Genomic DNA, 19,792 nt, shown 5'->3' with positions numbered 1-19,792 from the left:
TTATGCCAGGAGGGAGAGGGAGGCTGTGTTCTGACTGGATGTCAATATGCTAGACTGGTAAAAATGTCTCTTCAAACAGACTTGGCAGTAACCTCCTTGTGTCATTAACTGTTAAGAGACTGGATAAGTGGGAGAAATGTTTAGGAGAGGCTCATGAGTCACTAACACACGTTTTATTGTATATTTAGGAAACACGTTTGTATGTCTACTTTGTCCTGTCTGTATTTCAGTAATGCTATTCATACATTTCCATAATTCAATACTAATAACATCTCAAAGTTTAGTTTTATATTGTAGCTTGTAACAGAGTGGCTTTAACCTGCCAAGTTAAATGTGCGCCTGTCCCTTTATGTCTGTCAATTACGGATGCGCTCATCTGGGATCTGATAGCGGATAAGAGGTGAGACGTCAGACGGTGGGGGGTTGGCCTGGTGAGACGTGAGACGTGCGAAGTCAGGACGCGGAAGTGAGAGTGGCGAATTTGAATGTTGTTTCACTGAGAAGACGTGCAGCCGATGTGAGGAACAGGGAGAAAGTGAACGTAGTTGGATGGTGTTGAAAAGAAACGCGAAAGTAAACATTACCTGATACGGGATGGATGACCAACGGGGATAGTCCGGACGTCTACGACCTGATCATCTTCACCCAACGCGGACTTCAGTGCGGTAAAGTACACGCTGCACTGTTGGTTGCGCTCCTGTTCCGAGGCTGTGACGCAAGCGTCTCCGACTCAAACATTCCCCTCTCCAAGCTTCCTAACGACGGCGACACATAGCCCAGGCCAAACGCGCCTCTATATCTCTCTCTGCAACCTCCAGCCCAAGCCAAACATCTCTCTCTACCCCTCCAGCCCCAGCCAAACATCTCTCTCTCTACCCCCTCCAGCCCCAAGTCCAACGCCCCTCTCTTTCCCCTACTCTCGCATCACACACCCACACACACACACACACATATTTTCTTTAGAGACTTTCTATTTTTTCGTTCATTCACACAGTTGCGTGGCGGTCATCACGAACTTTTGACATTTGGAACTATTGGCAAATGCCTATACCTGTTCACCCAATGCATTGAACTGCGTGAACGAACTGGTCTGTAAATGAATTGTTTTGTGTTCTAAGAGTTTTTCTTATGATTTTGACTAATATCCAATACATGGACATTTTGACTGAATTGGGCATGACTCCTGAGTGTTTCTTTGTTATCAAACTCACCTAGTAATTATCTTGGCCATTAGTCCAGACCTACTATAAATCAAATTATTATCTTATTTGTCTAATGAAAATTATTATTATTATTTGTCTTATGTGGTACAGTCTTATGCCGGAGCTATAGGCCTAATTAATCACATCAAAAAGGTAATTTTATCTTCATTGGCAGGGGTTAGACCTGTCTGGCGCCCAACGGTAAAGGTTATAGGCACTATAAGTGGACACCGCTACCAGCTCCATGTCCTGTTTTTGTGATTGGTTGAGAGTTGATTGATGCAGGTGTTCTTAATTAGTTGTTCAGCAAAGCCTCGCTTTAAATCAGGTGTGTCCGTCACAAATCACGCAAACTGTCTAACGCCTGTCCCGTCTCCCTGTGAGTGGCTGTCTCCTGGTGATGGCGGGAGTGGTGGACGTCCCGTGATGACTGGATGAATGGATCCGCCATCAGCTCTATTTTCAATCTTTCAAAATGTTAAGTTGCTATTGCATGTACTTATTTGTATTTCATTACACGTATGTGTACATGCTTACCAACTGTTTCACCTGTTTTATTGCAACACTACTATCACCATCTAAGAAGGGAGATCCCCCTTGAACGGCCCTTCTAAGGTTTCTCTCCTCCACATTGCCTGTGGTGCATTTTTTTCCTATTGCTAGGTTTTAGTGAGTTTTTCCTTACCTTCGTGTGGGGTGTTGCATTCATTTATTAAAAAAATTTGGACTTCATGGTGTTTTTGTTCTTGATTCATTGTGATGTTTCTTCTGGACTTGTTTAAAGAAGCCTTGTCGGGCCCATGGGGACATTAACGTGTGTTGTCGGGCCTTACAAATAAATTTTATTTTATTTGAGAGAAAATGACTTTTTGCACAATATTTGCCAACTGTTTGTTATTTGCTTTTATAGACAATACATTATATAGTTTCATAGAAATTCTTCTGTGTGTGTTTTAAAAGGTATGGCCAGCCTTGTAAGACCCACAAGTGACTGGGCAGAAATGTTCACCGACTTGACACATGTCAATATCATGAATCACTTCTGTCAAACTTCTGTTCCCAACTAAGAGTTGCCAAAGCTACACCCTGTAGGCATATGAGTGATATGCTTTTTTGGATTGTAATTTTACTTCATCCAAGGTGTGCATCTCTGCTATCATCTGTAATGTCTTGACTGTCACAAGGCTCTTGTGGCTTTTTCTTTTTTCAGTTTCTTTCGACAAAGACGCTTATATTTTGGAGCCGAAAGTATTTTTCTTCTTGGGTCTTGTGGTTTCCTTTAACACTTTCTATGCCACGAGGTGGCGCCAGAGTTAGCGCTTGAATGCCACCATCCACTTTAATGTTATCGTTAATATCGCCTAATCTATGTTTTAAATTATGGCTATGTGTCTAATCTGCCCGTCGCTTATCAAAGAATCCTTTTCCAGTCAGTGCTGTCAAGGCAGATTGTTTTTTTATCGCTTCATTTCCGTTTGAGAGCATTTTGAAAAGCACCCGTTTTGAGGTAAAAAAAACAGTCCATTCTGGGGCATTCTATGATAATCGTCTTTTACTGGAATATTCCAGAACGTTGATATTTGTCGGCCTATTTATGACTCGTTTTCAAATAAACGCTAGATGATCAATATTATACGTGCACGCAAGCACATTCGAGCCGCGCACGGATAATCGCCGTGTTCATTTCCTCTTGAATTTTTTCAGTAAAACCGATAGAGCCCATTTCACAAAACAGCCTATATCTTCATCAAAATGAGTCTGATTATCTTAACACTGATAACATAGATTCCTTACCTGACATCAGATGGTATCCAACTGGTATATTCCAATTCCTGATCACCATTCGAAAAAATCGATGAGTGTATAGATCCAACGTGTGTACAGTGTAACACATGAGTCCGCGGGGCTCAGAGCCCCCTGAATGAACCCTGGTACTCCGGCTGCATCAGTGGACTGGAAAATGTGGAGTACAGGATTTTTTTCCCCATCCATTTTCATTGAGTCCATTCCAAAATCCCTTATGTCATCTGGGAGACGATAGGGGGCGCTTTTTTCCACATCTGATCGCCGGCGGCGCTCGGGTAGACTAGGGTAGGCTCGCGTGATGCAATATGATTTCAGATCGCTTAAAAAAAGAAATAAAAATAAAAAATCCGAGAAATCTCGTGAGTGGCTTTCAACGAGATATTAATAATTCCGAGAAAACTCGTGAGTGGCATAGAAAGTGTTAAGACCCTGTCCACATGTATATGGATATTTTTGAAAACATATCTTCTCTGCGTTTTGGAGCTTTTGGTTGCCTGTATTGGTGTAGATGGGTGAAACAGACCATTTGGAAAACATGAATGTTTTATGTTTTATATGAATTGAGCAATGAGCAATTGAGCAATGAGCATGTGTAGGAACCTAAGAGCAATGGGGGGGGGGGGGGGGGGGTTATTAATAAAAAATATAAATTGTTTATACATGTGTTCTATACTTTTGTATTACATTGATGTACAAAGGCGTAACCATATAGTCACTGTATGTATTATTAACCACCCACTCAAGAATAAGCTCAATGCTCATGCTCCTACTCATGTTCATCTCTGGTGTTTGACAATAACATTTAACGACACATTATTGCCACCTACTGGCCTGGCATGCTTATGTGAGCATTTAAAATAGTTTTTGCGTTCTCGTGTGGACCGGAAAGATTTTCTAAAACGCTGTTGGTGTGGAACCTTTTTGAAAATGGAGGGTGGAGGGGGAGGGGGAATGTGTTTTCAGATTTATCCACATAATGTGTGTGTGGACAAGGTGTGCATGCCTTTCATGGGGTTGACGGGGCATGAACCTGTGAAAATCAATTTCAGCAGATATGCGGGGGAAATGCAGGACAGTATGTTGCTATGGTGATGGTATAGTCTAGCAGCAAGCTAGCGGACGGTGACTTTGCTATTCGAGCATGCTTGTTTTCTGCTTATGTTAGGTTGATAATATAGCATAACAAACTATAATGTATAGGCCTGCTGCAGCTTCAACCCTCAAACCTCTGGACTCTGTCTATCACTCAGCTCTCAGATTTATCACTGGGGACAGATATGATACTCACCATTGTGTCCTTTATGATAAGGTAGTTTAGCCTCTTTCTGATCATCAATCATTGATATTTGTTTAAAGTTCTTATTGGCAAGCTACCTCCTTATATCTCAATGTTGTTAGAATGGAATTCTGGAACCTATTTGACCTGATCTAGTGACTGGCTGGTCCCTCAAGCATGAGCTCTGAACATGGAAGATCAGCCCGTTCAATTGATTGACTTGGAATGACCTCCAACTCACTCTAAAGTGGGAGGTTCTTCCAACATTTACAGAATTTAAGAGTTTGATTTCCGATCAGTGTCGACCTGTGACTCTTAACTCTCCGATTGTGTTGTTTATTTTCACTGTTACTGTGCTATGTGACCTTGTTTGTTTATTTGTCTTTTCTTGATTGTAAACTCGTCTTTGCTGTAAATGAGGGAAACATCAGCTTCCAATGAGTTGAAATAAAGGTTTGTATTTGCAAGCTTTCGGTCTACACCACCTTCATCAGAGCATGCATTATCTCTACTGTATACTCCTGATGATGAATGTCATGTAGACAAAAGGTTTGCAAACAAAGTCAAGTATTGCATGGCTCTACATTAAGTGTGGAGAAATCTTTTTCATTCCTAATTGAAAATTAATTGAACCCAGCCATGCAGTGAAAAAAAGAAAAAGATATATTTATATAGTCAATATGTATAACAAATGCATAAATGAGAAGGATACTCTTCTTGCGGTCGTCGTAAGAGAGGCAGGGCAGCACAGCAGTGAGAATACCAGAGGAATACGGTAGCACCACTCTGCCTGCCAGCTGGATGAACTCTCTCATCCAGGTCATAGCGGTCAGCTGGATCAGGTCATTGGCTTGGGGAGAGGAGATCAGATACATAAAGCTTTTAGGGGGAAAAGCAACTAATAAGTAAATCATCAATGATGCACATACTTTAATAACAATTGTCTGGAAAGGCAGACACTGTGAAAAACAACCTGTATGGTTTAAATAAAAGGGACGGCTGCTTCAAAATAAGTTACACTCACTGAGTTTGGACTCGTCTGAAACCTGACAGTGAATGACCAGGATGTTGGCCATCTCGGCGAACTTCACACTGGAAGGCGTCTTCTTTATCTCCTTCAGAAACTCCCCCAGCACCACTTCACACCTGGTAGAAGGGATGTGACATCACAAACAGAGGAAGGGGTTGAGCACAAGCAAGACAGGCTAGGCAAGACACTCTTCTGTCCTCTCGTTGTCCCCTAGATTATGAAGGGAGTGAATGTGCCAATCTGGGACAGTTGGAATTTGTGTATGAAAGTTGTATGAAATACTTGCCAGTAGTGTAGTGGATGCAAAGCGATTAGCCTACTTACAGAGTCCCGTGGGTTCAGAGTGCACCAGAACTAATTACCAGGACTAACACCAAAAGCCTCGACAGGAGCTTTCTTCACTCAGCCATAACAACATGGAAGAGCCTGGTAAAATCATTCCTACGTTTACTTGATTAATTGGTAAGCTCATTCCTGCGTTTACTTAGAATCTGCACCTGGCTCGCTGATAACAAACTATCATTACACCTGGGTAAAACAGAGTCCATTCTCTTCCGATCAAATAACAAACTTAGCAAGACTGACTGCTTCTCTGTTACAGTGGGTGACAATGTTGTCACAAGGAAAGATGAAATTACATACCTGGGTTCCATCCTAGAGGCAAATCTTTCCTGTGACAAAATGGCATCCAATGTAATCAAAAACGAACAAGATTCTTGTACCGGATCTCCTCTCTGGTAAACAAGAATACCCTGAAGACTCTAACAGGAGCACTCATTCAAGGGTACTACGACTATGCTTGCACCTCATGGTACCAAAGCACCTCAAAGGCACTAAAAACAAGATTACAAACATCACAAAACAAACTGGTCAGACTACTGCTTGTGCTTGACCTTACTACCTAAAACCCACCTCACCCCTGCCCATTTTGACAACCTAGGATGGCTTAGAGTAGACGACAGAGTACAGCAACTTGCAATGGGCCTGGTCTACAAGATACACTACACCACTAAGGTACCCATGTACATGTCGAAATACTTCCCAAAGGTCAGGGAATACCACGACCCCAACACCAGAGGGAGTTCCACAAATCATGTTCAACCCAGATTCGGCACAAACAAGGGACTAAACACGTTTCGCAATTATGCCACATCAATGTGGAACACCCTACCCACAGCCGTAAAAAAAATTTGAATCCCTACCCACCTTCAAACCGCTCTCAAATAGCACCTACGGGAGGCTGCAACTCGAAACTGGCCCCCGTAAATGTCCAAAACACCCCCCTCCCACCACCCACCCCCTCCTAATGTAGAGTTTCCTCCCCCTCGTATGTATATATTTTCTGTTAGGATCTCTGTTTAACACTTTGAATGCCCAGCAGGGGGGGCGCACATTTAGTGCTTGAATGCCCACATCCACTCCAATGTTAACGTTAATATCGCCTAATCTATGTTTTAAATTATGGCTATGTGTCTAATCTGCCCGTCGCATTATCAATGACCCATTTCCAGTCAACATTGTCGAAGCAGATTGTTTTTTTATCGGTTCATTTCCGTTTGATAGCATTTTGAAAAGCACTAGTTTTCACGGAAAAAATAAGACATTCTATGATAATCGCCCTTTACTGTAATATTCTAGAACGTTGTCATTTTGCGGCCTATTTATGAATAGTTTTCAAATAAACGCTAGATTATCGATAGTATATGTGTACGTGTTAAGTTCACTTCTACTGCAGCCTTTACGGTAATCTGTAAAAAGGTGAATGGGCGCTGTTGTTGGGCGTGTCTTGTTTTGGGACTGGAGGAAGGCTGTGGCCACTACGCTGTGGAGAGCGTGAAATAAACATGAATGAAAGATAACGGTTGTCTTATTTGCAGCTTAACATGGTAGCAGAGGATGTCGGCCTCTAACGTTACTAACTACAGGCAGCCGCCTGGACTGGACGAAAAGACGTCTTTTGGGAAGTGGAAGAATGAAGTGGAAATGTGGAGTCGGGTGACGGATTTAGTCAAGAAGAAACAAGCGTTGGCTGTTGCTCTATCGTTGACGGGTAGGGCGAGGGATACTGTGTTGGAAATACCTGTCGATGATCTAAATAAGGATGATGGAATGGTAACTTTGATTCGGGAACTTGACAGGGTGTTTTTGAGAGAAGAGAAGGACCGGGCTTACGAAGCTTATTCGGAGTTTGATCAGATTTCGCGAGGAGACGGCGTCTCTATGGTGGACTATATTGTTGATTTTGAACAGAAGTACAACCGGATCAAGAAATTCGATATGGTTCTACCCGACGCTGTTTTGGCATTCAAACTGCTGGATACAGCAGGCCTCGACATCAAAGACAAACAACTGGCATTGACTGCCTGTGGTAAGCACACCTTTGTTGATATGAAGTCAGGACTGAAACGTATATTTGGAGAAAAAACTGAGAAAAAGGCAGGGGGCATTACTGTGAAGCAAGATGCAGCTTTCTACACAGATCAGAGACGAGAGCAGCAGAGGCGGGAGCAGCCGAGAGCTCAAAGTGGACAAGTTAGAGGGCCATTCGCAGGCACAAATCCGCTTGATAAATTTGGAAGACGAACGAAGTGTGGGATTTGTCAGAGCACATTCCACTGGGTGAAAGATTGCCCAAACAAAAAAGAATATGTAAAGGTGACGGAAGAAAATTAACAACCAGATGAGTGTAATATAACACTTTTTTCTAAGGAATCAGATGCAGAAATATTCATGGTTGAGGCTCTGGGAACGGCTGTCATTGATACGGCATGCACAAGGACTGTATGTGGTGAAAAATGGCTGGATAACTATGTTGGGGGACTAAATGAGAAACAAGTCAAAGGGTTGGTTAGCACAGAGAGTAGCAAACCTTTTAAGTTTGGGGATGGGCGAGTTGTACATTCTACAAAAAAGGTCAAGATACCAGCCAAGATAGGAGACACAAAATATTGTATTGAAACAGAGGTAGTCTCATCTGACATTCCTTTACTGCTCAGTAAAACGTCGCTAAAGAGAGCAGGAGCTGTGTTGAACCTGGAAAACGATACAGCTATAATGTTTCAGAAACCAGTAGCTCTGGAGTTGACTTCATCTGGACACTACTGTCTGAACATACTGGATAAAGAGTCCCCAAGTGAAGCATATGAGAATGTGGTCCTGGCCATCACAGATAATATGACCAATGTGGAAAAACACAAAGCTTTACTTAAACTTCACAAGCAATTTGGACATGCATCAGTTGATAGACTAAAGAAGCTGCTGACAAATGCTGGAAACACGGATGATGAATGCACTGCTATTCTAGGGGAAATAGTAGGAAAATGTGAGATATGTCTCAAGTACAGCAAGGCTAAAGGCCTCTACATGCTACAGCAACTTCAAAGCAACTGCACCACAACATCGACAAAGCAACAATGTTGTAGACACTCTGCCTTTATGCTTCTGCAACATCGATGCGCAAAGTTAGTTTAGGTTCGTGTTAACGTTAGATAATGTACAAAATAAACGTATTTCCGGTGCTTTTAGACGTCGCTCTTTTATTTGTGATGTATTCTGCTTGTGTAACTTTAGGTTCGTTTTAACGTTAGCTGGCAGCTACAGGCACTCGAGGTCGAGGAAGAGCTGCTGAATTTAATCGGCAGTAGGAGAGAGAGCTCGTCAAAGCTGGATATATCCCTGTGGCTGTGGTTGTAGGCACGAAAATGCAGCTCGAACTACCTGTTATATTAAATTAATTGATTGCTGTTTAACAACTTGTCCGTGTCCAGTCCTTTCGAACTGCCCCACCGTCCGTTCATTGTAAACAATGATGCATGTAATTATATTAACACTTTGATCGCCATGGTTAAATTCATAATTTACCATCCCTCGCCATCTCTATTTGTCTATGGAGAAGTTCCCCTTCTTTGCAGGGCTATAACTTTTTAAATTGTATTGCTAAATTGACATTATCATGGACCATTCAAAGTCCTATATATATTGTTCAGGGTGTAGCAATGTTATACTTTTTCATTCACATATTCATACTAAAATATGGTCTAAAGTATAAGTATGTTTTTATCGTTTTCTGCAGCTTTCTTCAGAACTTGATTTATAGCCCCAAATGCATTATATTGATGATCAAATACAGTTTGGTAGCGATCGGTGCGAGATAAAAAATTTCAACTGGAGGTACTTCTAGAAGTTACTACGTATCATCTGAAGATGACCGGATGGGCGGGGGGTCGTTTATAATTCCGTGGGCAACGTTATATCATTCATCTAGGGTGGGTCATATGATCATCAGATCAGTTAGTATAGAAGACTTTAGAAAATATCGCTGAAACTCACCGTACCTTCCTCGCGGCGTTGGCAGATGAGCGTGGAACAGAATTTTTTCTATTATGGGATGGAGAAATGCCCGATCCATTTCCAGGTTGTATAATAGTATATACGTCCAAATAACGTTGTTTATTGAGTTAGGGCGAGCGATCTATTATCCAGTGTTTCAAGATGGAGTCGCGGGAGCTATAGCGAGTGGTCGGACCGAATTTGGATGAGCACCACTTCCTGTTTGCTGTTTGGGCGATCTGCCGATCGGCCACCAGATGGCGCTCTTGAACCGTCGGAGAGTTGAGAGGAGATCAACAGGAGATCTCAGGTCCCCGGGGGAGAAATATGATTTCGATCACAGATTTTTGATTTATTGATATCAAAGACGTGTTACGGAGTCTTTGGCAGAATGAGCATGGCGAGCAAAGATGAGTTACGGCGTTTTTGGCGATTAAAGTGTTAACGTTACTGTGTGTTGTTGTAGCTATGTTAATAAATTCTGAATGGCATTAACGTTAGTTGGGTATGATAGAGCATTGAATAGCATCAAGTTCAACACTAGCTGGCTGGCTACAACAATGGCGGATGGTATTCCTCGCTGCGGGACCAATATTATTATACGACAGCCCCGCCCCCATTCACTACCAACCAATCACTGCTACGCAATATCAACGCAACGGTTGTTTAGATTAGATTTGGGTGAAAGGTACGCAACGTCCTCGCAACACAGTCTACAAGACTCTCTACAACAACCGCGTTGAAATCGCGCTGATGTTGTGTTGAAGTTGCTTTGAAGTTGCTGTAGCATGTAGAGGCCTTAAGCCCAAGCCTGCTGTTGGTCTGCCCATGGCCTCCAGGTACAACGAGACTGTGGCAGTTGATCTACATGAGCTAGAACCAAATGTGTGGTACCTACACATTATCGATCACTTCACTCGCTTTAGTGCGGGTAGCATCGTGACCTCAAAGAAGCCAAGTGTGATAATGAACAACTTTGTACATTCCTGGATCAGTGTCCATGGTCCACCTGAGCGTCTCTTCAGTGACAACGGTGGAGAGTTCAATAATGAGGAAATAAGAGACATGGCGAAGAACTTCAACATCGAGATCAAGACGACTGCTGGCTACAATCCATGGAGCAATGGTTTGCTGGAACGCCACAACCAATACCTTACAGAGATACTACTGAAGGTAAAACTTGACAAAGGACTTGACTGGAAAACGGCTCTTGATTGGGCACTCATGGCAAAGAACACAATGCAGAACGTGCATGGCTACAGTCCACATCAGCTGGTGTTTGGACAGAACCCGAACCTTCCCTCTGTGTTTGTTGACCAGCCACCTGCTTTGGAGGGAACTACAATGAGTGCATGGGTGGGAAAGCACATAACAGCATTACATGCAGCAAGGAAAGCTTTCACAGAGGCAGAATGCTCAGAGAGAATCAGACGAGCTCTTCGAAAGCAGCTTCGTCCAACAGATGAGAAGTATGAAACAGAAGACAAAGTGTTCTACAAAAGGACAGACTGTGTTGAATGGAAAGGCCCTGGGGTTGTGATAGGGCAAGATGGGGTGGTGATTTTTGTACGTCATGGTGGGACATATGTCAGGGTTCATCAATCTAGGCTGCGAAAAGTGCACCCTGGGGAAAGTAATACTGTGGGCAATATCGATGTATCTGTTAGTGATAGTAATGTGCCTGTTACTGACAATGATATGAATAGTAACAGTGGGGACATGCCCGTTACTGATGGTGACATGAATGGTGACATGAATAATGACGTAGAGGCAGCGGGTGTAGCAAACCAGGATATAGATAACCCTCATGGGATCAATCAAGGCGATTATCACCAGACCGGCATAAAGGTAAAAACCGGTATAAAGGTAAAAACCGGTCAGACAATCAGCTTTGTGGATAATGTAACGGGTGTTCCTCACACAGCTAAAGTGATGGGACGAGCAGGAAAGGCTACAGGAAAACACAGCAACTGGTACAACCTACAGTACTTAGAACCTTTTGACATCACCGGTACTATGGGGTCAGTTGATCTTACTAAAGTAGACAATCTTCAGGTTAAGCCACTAGATGGTGTAGTAGTGTTGTCAAAAATATCGAAGTATCGATACATATCGATACTGAATATTTAAAACGGCTTCAATACTCATTTCCCGAAGTACCGATACTTTCTGCAGTATCGGTACCAGCTGGCTTGCTCCCGCAAGTTGTTGACAGACAGACGCGCTGCCAGAGCCTTGCGCTTCCGCCTCCTCCTCCTCGCTCAGAGCAACAGACACAAGCTGCTGCAGCCTCCTCCCCCGGGCAGCGCAGCCCTGTCTTCAGTTTGTAAACAACGCTATTATTAGCCAACGTTAGCTGTCGTTCCTCCGTTAGCTTAATGCTAGCTAGCTGGCCACCTATTACTTCATGGAAACGGAGTAACGTCAAGCCGAGCCCACTACACCAGTACACGCATGAACTCGACACAACTACCCCGTTTCCAACGTTCGGTCGAGCGGAGTGGAAGTCGAGGAGGAGACATGAATAGAATTGATCAACTGGCTATTGTGGCTAACGCTAGTAGCCTCAGTGGCTAACGCCAGTTAGCCGTTCAGCTAACGCTAAACTACAGTGTCTAACTAACTAACTAACTAACGTGACTCTGCAACACCAGTTCCATTAGTGAGGAGGGGGGGGGGTATATTGAAGACGCTTGACAACAGGTTCAAAGATAACTTCACATTTATTGGCAAGTTCTCAAGTTCTTTAATAGTTGTCATACAGAAGTACAGAATACTTTCATACAAAATGCTTCTTACTGTTACGCTCCAGAGACTGTGCTAGACAAGATAGTATCAAATAACATAATAACATAATATAGCATGAATTTAGAAGAAGAAAAATGAGGTCACAGTGTTCGGTATAGACATATGTACAATGTTCTGAGTTACCATATAATATACAATACACAATACTATGCAGTGTACTAATGTACAGTACTATCTAGTGCAAAGCAGAAATGGGATGAGGTACAATTTTAGGTACAATTTACAGTAAGGTGTACGAGTTGTAGTGCAATCCTTCATCCATAAATATAAAGTGTGGGGAGTGGGTGCTACAGTGTGTTTGTTTAAAGTGGGTGTGTGCTATAAAGTGTGTGGAGTGGGTGCTACAGTGTGTTCGTTTAAAGTGAGTGTGTGCGTGTGGATGTGTGTGCTATGTGCGTTTGGTGGTTGTTGTTGTGTAGTGTTCATTCATTGTTCGTTTAGCAGCCTGATGGCCTGGGGATAGAAGCTTCTTCTGAGTCTTTCTGTGCTCGCCTTGAGACTCCGGTATCGCTTGCCTGACCGCAGCAGTTCAAAGAGGCAGTTGTTCGGGTGACTGGAGTCTTTAATGATTCTCTTAGCCTTGCCCTTGCAACGCTTGTAGTAAATGTTCTGGAGGGTGGGGAGCCCCCCTCCAATTGTGCGTTCGGCTGAACGTGTCACTCTTTGTAGTCTGCTTCGGTCTTGTGCAGTGCTATTCCCAAACCAGGAGGTGATGTTGCCGGTCAAGATGCTCTCTATTGTACATGAGTAGAAGTTCTTAAGGATCTTCTGGCTGACTTGGAACTTCCTTAGGCGCCTGAGGAAGTAGAGGCGTTGTCGTGCCTTCTTCACAACACTGTCAATGTGTGTGGTCCATGTCAAGTCCTCGGATATGTAGGCTCCGAGGTACTTAAAGCTGTTGACTCTCTCAACCGGTGCCCCGTCGATGCTGAGGGGGCTGTAGTCCTTGACCCCCGACCTCCTGAAGTCCACAATCATCTCCTTTGTTTTGCTGACGTTCAGGGAGAGGCTGTTTTCCTGGCACCATCCCGCCAGGACCTTGACCTCTTCCAGGTAGGCCCTCTCGTCGTTGGCAGAGATCAGGCCCACCACCACTGTGTCGTCAGCAAATTTGATGATTGTATTGCTACTCCGCTGAGCCACACAGTCGTGTGTGTACAGGGAGTAGAGGAGGGGACTCAGAACACAGCCCTGGGGGGCCCCTATGTTGAGGGTGATGGATGAGGAGGTGCAGTTGCCTGCTCTCACCACCTGGGGTCTGCCAGTCAGGAAGTCCAAGACCCACTGGCAGAGGTCATAGCCCAAGCCCAGGTCCCTGAGCTTGGCTATGAGTATGGAGGGGACTATGGTATTGAATGCCGAGCTGTAGTCGATGAATAGCATTCTCACATAGTTCCCCTGCCTCTTGTCCAGGTGTGATGCTGCTGTGTGCAGCACATGGGATATGGCGTCCTCCGTGGACCTGTTGGGGCGGTATGCAAATTGCAGGGGGTCCATGTTGATGGGGAGGGAGGAGCAGATGTAGCCCTTTACTAGCTTCTCAAAGCACTTCATGGCTATGGAGGTGAGAGCTACAGGGCGGTAGTCGTTGAGGCAAGCAGGCTTGGATTTTTTGGGTACAGGGATAATAGTGGACTTCTTCAGGCAGGTGGGGATGACAGCCTGTTCTAAGGACAGGTTAAATATGTCAGTGAATACTGGGGCCAGTTGGTCGGCACAGACTTTTAGGACGCGGCCGGGGATGCCGTCCGGACCTGCTGCCTTCCTGATATTCACTTTTTTAAAGGTCCGCCTCACCTCATGCTCTGTTACCCTGAACACTGCGCCTCCATCAGCAGCCGACCCCCCCCCCCCCCCCCCCATTGCAGAGGCTTGTGAGCTGGTGTTGTTATTACCAGCATCAAACCTCGCATAGAAGGTATTGAGGTCATTTGCTAAGGAGATGTCACTGTTCAGTTTGAGGGAGGCGCCTTTGTAGTCTGTCATCGTTTTGAGCCCCTGCCACATAGCTCTAGTCAGCTTGTTCAAACTGGAGTTCAATTTTATCCCTGTAGCGTCGTTTGGCCTCTGACACTGTCCTCCTTACGTTGTATCGCGCCACCTTGTGGTCATTCATGTTGCCTGCCACTAGGCCGTCGTTGTATGCTTTGGTGCGCTCTCTCAGAGCTTCACGGACGGATTTGTCTACCCAGGGTTTTTGATTTGGGTAAACTTTCATTTTGGTAGTGGGGATTGTTTCTTTCACCCTAGTACAAACATAGTCCAGCACTGTCTCCGTGTAGACATTAATGTTATCTGTGTCGCGGAACACATTCCAGTCTGTGTAGTGAAACACTGACCGGATCGTCTCCTCTGACGTCAAATCCCATTTCTGCACCTCTCGCGAGACTACGGGAGTACTTTTAATTCTCTGTTTGTACTTTGGTGAAAGAAAGATGGACGCGTGATCTGACTTACCAAAGCCACTATCAGAATGAGCCTTGTAGCCACCTTTAAATTGCGTGTAACAGTGATCTAGGATGTTACCGCCTCTGGTGTTGCAAGTCACATGCTGATAGAAGTCAGGCAATACCTTTCTCAGATTGGCGCTATTGAAATCTCCCAGCACTAAAATGGCGGCGTTAACATTCGCCACTTGGATTCTATTTACCTCGTCGTGGAGTCTGGAGAGCGCAACCTTGTTGCTGGCTTGCGGTGGAATATACACTCCGATCAGGACGATCGCCGTTAACTCCCTCGGGAGGAAGAAAGGACGACACTTGATGGTTATATATTCCAGTTCTGGGGAGCAGTGGTTGGATAATTCCTTCACGTTAGTTGGATCGCTCCAATTTTTGTTAAACATGAAGGCAATACCTCCTCCACGTTGTTTACCGGACTCTGCTGATGTCCGATCCTTGCGATGGATAAAGAAGTGATCTGCTGGTTGAATTGCGTGGTCTGGAACCTCCGGTGTGAGCCATGTCTCGGTGAAGCAGAGGACGTTGCAGTCCCTAACGTCTCCTTGCTCGGATGTCATCCAGTTTATTGTCAATTGATTGTACATTGGCTAGCAATATACTGGGCAGTGGTGTACGGTGGCGTCTGGATCTCAGCCTGTTACGGATCCCAGCCCTCTTCCCTCGCCGTCTGGTTCCTCTGTTCCTGGGGTCTAGGAACAAAGGATCTGGTCCTAATCTCCGGAGAATCTCCTCAGGCCATTGTTGTGGTTCAGAGAGCTGATCCAGAGAGTAATCCAGTTGGTAAGTTTCCCGTAATCCAATGTCTATGAGTGACTGACGGTCATATACATTAAATGCACCAACAGTTGGTACGAACAAAACTCTAAAAACTATAAATATTAACAAAAGTAAACACAGTCTCGACGGAGCGAACAGAGAGGCAGCCGGTCGGAGCAGCGCCATTCTACCATTCGTTTCCTTATATCGCTTCCTCCAGGTCCCAGTGTGTTGACAAAATGCGATCCTGCTCAGCTACGGAGCTCTCTCTCTCTCTCTCTCTCTCCCTCTCTCTCTCTCTCTCTCTCCCTCTCTCTCTCTCACCCTTGTTTTCGGTGCGCTCAGTCAGTAGACCTAAAATCTCCAGCAGCCACTCTCTCTTTCTCTCTCTGATCTAAAGATAAACAAAGGGTTTTAAAAGTGTATTTATCTTCTCGTATAGTACCAGAGAGAAGCTGAGAAGAATCAACCAGCAACAAAAGCAAAATTTGTAAAAAAAAAAAAAAAAAAAAAAAATTATAATAAAAAAAAATTATAATATATATATTTTTTTTTTGGTATTGAAAGTATCGAAAGTATCGATACTTTTCAAGGTATCGTATCGAAGTCGAAATTCCAGTATCGTGACAACACTATGGTGTAGAACTAGATGGTGTAGAACTATGCTCTGATATGCAGGAAAATTATGTATTAGTAACAGAGGGTGTATCATTTGATAAGGCTAAACAAGATGAAATCAGTAACTGGAGGAAAAATGAGGTGTTTGAGGAGGTGAAAAATGTGGGTCAAAGACAGGTGTCAGCGAGATGGGTGTGTACGCTTAAAGAAACCCCTGATGGTATCATACCCAAAGCACGGCTAGTGGCTAGGGGTTTTGAAGAATTTAACACTCAAGATCTACAGAAGGACTCACCTACATGCTCATCAGAGTCCCTTAGATTACTCATGTCAGTTCTGTGTCAGAAAAAAATGGACATTGAACTCTATGGACATAAAGTCAGATTTTCTTCAAGGAATGGAGCTGTCTCGGGATATACACATCCGCCCTCCTCCTGAGGCTAAAAGTGACGGGACACTGTGGAAGCTGAAGAAGTGTGTCTATGGACTCGCTGATGCCTCTCTCTACTGGTACAACAGAGTAAAAGCAACGATGATCAAAACAGGGGCCACTATGTCACAAGTTGATCCTGCTGTATTCTACTGGCTTGATGAAAACTGTATTGTGACTGGTGTTCTTGCCTGTCATGTGGATGATTTCATCTGGGGTGGCTCACACGCATTTGCCACGACGACCATCCCCCACCTCAAAACAGTTTTCCAGGTGGGACGTGAGGAACAAGACAACTTTCGCTACGTGGGGATGGAACTCTCTACAGTAGGTGGAGAAGTGCTTGTGCAACAGGAGATCTACATAAAGAACCTTCAGCCCATTCTCATAGACCCATCGAGAGCGTTGCACCGTGATGCTCTTCTCACAGAGTGTGAGACTGACAACCTAAGGTCAAAAATAGGACAACTCTTGTGGGTGGCTAGACAGAGTAGGCCAGATATCATGTTCGATACATGTGTCCTTGCAACCAATCTAAAACATGCTACTGTGCAAACTATGCATGACGCAAATAAGGTAGTACGAAAACTGAAATCAGAACAGGTCACCCTGAAGTTTCACAACTTAGGAAAGGAGGACTCTTTGAAGCTTGTTGTTTTCAGCGATGCATCCATGGGAAACCTCCCAGATGGGGGAACACAAGGAGGGCATCTCATCGTTCTGATGGGTGAGAAAGGACGATTCTCTCCAATCTGCTGGAAATCAAAAAGGATCAGAAGAGTGGTTCGGAGCACGCTGGCAGGAGAGACACTAGCCCTGGCTGATGGTATTGATAATGCCATATTTTTGTCCTCCCTCTACTCTGAACTTACCACAGGTATGGTCAAACAGCGCACCCTACCTGTGATGTGTGTTACAGACAACTTCTCCCTTGTGGAGGCTATCAAATCCACCAAGTCAGTGACTGAGAAACGACTGAGACTGGAAATAAGTGGAATCAAAGAACTTATCCAGAACAAAAGGATCCAACGGATTCTGTGGTCTACTACGAAGGACCAGCTGGCAAACTGTCTGACCAAAAAGGGAGCATCTTCCCTTGTGCTGCTTAAAGCACTGAAGGATGGACAGTGGAAGCTAGATGACTGAATAACTGGTTATGATGACCGAGTTTATTTTTTTTGTTTTCTTGAAATATCCTTGCAGTCTATTTTTTTTAATAGTGAGATTTGGGTTTTTGTTTTCTTGAAATATCCTTGCAGTGTATTATTTGTTTAAAAAAAAGAGTGAGATTGTTAAGTTCACTTCTACTGCAGCCTTTACGGTAATCTGTAAAAAGGTGAATGGGCGCCGTTGTTGGGCGTGTCTTGTTTTGGGACTGGAGGAAGGCTGTGGCCACTACGCTGTGGAGAGCGTGAAATAAACATGAATGAAAGATAACGGTTGTCTTATTTGCAGCTTAGAAGTCTAACCTAAATAGCTCCTCCTCCTGAGAATTTCCCCCTTTTTTTTTGTTACATAATATAAAATTACAGATTCATACCTTCAAAATAAGCCATCAATTGTCAAATTTGAGACGATAGTTTTCAATCAATGTCCTATCAAACATTCTGGTACAGTCATTACAAATTTGCAGCAGGAGCCTCTGAAGAGAATTCAGTGAATTCAGCTAATGATAAGGGAACTACACTCCTTCCCAGAATTCAATGTGATGTCAATGTTAATTTCAATGACTAATTCACACCATGAAACAAAGGCCCAGCAGGGAACAATTACAGCTGAATGGGGGTATAGTGTGACTGATCAATACAGGCAACACACACTTTGATTTGATGCCTGCATATACACACACTAGATAGACAGAGGTTTAGATATTTAGATAGATATATAATAGTAATATAATAGAAAGAGAGAGATAGAAAGAAAGAAAGAAAGAAAGAAAGAAAGAAAGAAAGAAAGAAAGAAAGAAAGAAAGAAAGAAAGAAAGAAAGAAAGAAAGAAAGAAAGAAAGAAAGAAAGAAAGAAAGAAAGAAAGAAAGAAAGAAAGAAAGAAAGAAAGAAAGAAAGAAAGAAAGAAAGAAAGAAAGAACGAACGAACGAACGAACGAACGAACGAACGAACGAACGAACGAACGAACGAACGAAAGAAAGAAAGAAAGAAAGAAAGAAAGAAAGAAAGAAAGAAAGAGACATTTATAATAATAATAATAATAATTATTATTATTATTATTATTATTATTATTATTATTATTATTATTATTATTAAATAGAATAATTTTCTATAGGCTTGCCGTGGTAGTCAGTGATACTGGTGTCATTCTGTGTTCAGGCTTCCATACTTATTGAAAAGAATGCTCATATCCAAAAGTATTAGATAGATATAGGTCATACATGTAGGTATGCATTTGGTTACACACACACACAGAAGTAGTCTCAGACCGGGAGTAGTCTCAGAGAGGGAGATACAGAGGAGAGATGGAGGGAGAGAGAGGGAGATAGGGAGATATAGATAGAGAGAGGGAGAGAGAGAGGGAGAGATAGAGGGAGAGAGATATATATAGGTTAGAAAGCAACCTGGGTTCTCAGACAGACAGACAGACAGACAGACAGACAGACAGACAGACAGACAGACAGACAGACAGACAGACAGACAGACAGACAGAGAGACAGACAGACAGACAGACAGACAGACAGACAGAGAGAGAGAGAGAGAGAGAGAGAGAGAGAGAGGCGACGTCATCTTTCCTTCACAAAGCGCATCGAACGCTGTCAACTAAAGCACCGTGTTTACTACAGCGCGGGTGACCAAAACACCAAACGCGTCACACAGTAGCCAGAACCTGGGTTCTCAGACAGAGAGAGAGAGAGAGAGAAAGCTCCCGTCTGGTAGAGATTTGGGCTCTACTGAGCCTACCTTTCTAGTTGAAACGTTGCAATTTTTACATCATGCGTAAGCTGTCAACTAGCGAGATGCGTTGTACTTGTTACAGAGCTGGTTACAGAGCTGGTACACACTGCTATTATGAAATGACCAGAAATGTATGTAAGCTTGTCAACTAAAGCGGTCCGTGTTTAATA

General features: G+C 43.6%; 1 protein-coding gene across 1 annotated transcript in view; it reads right to left on the bottom strand.

Moving 5' to 3' along the window:
- vac14 (vac14 homolog) overlaps positions 1-19,792 on the bottom strand; it is a 197,936-nt gene that overhangs the window by 125,340 nt on the left and 52,804 nt on the right. Inside the window, exons 8-9 of the mRNA XM_084334890.1 lie at positions 5,309-5,430; positions 4,997-5,134 (exon numbers count right to left, since the gene is read on the bottom strand). Coding sequence (XP_084191016.1) covers positions 4,997-5,134; positions 5,309-5,430 — 260 coding nt within the window. The remainder of the gene's footprint in view (positions 1-4,996; positions 5,135-5,308; positions 5,431-19,792) is intronic.

The sequence above is a fragment of the Notolepis coatsorum genome (assembly GCF_963971535.1).
Source record: "Notolepis coatsorum genome assembly, chromosome: 18".
NCBI classification, from domain to species: Eukaryota; Metazoa; Chordata; class Actinopteri; order Aulopiformes; family Paralepididae; genus Notolepis; species Notolepis coatsorum.
Note: the sequence above shows the minus strand (reverse complement) of the source record. Positions and strands in the feature narration are given on the sequence as shown.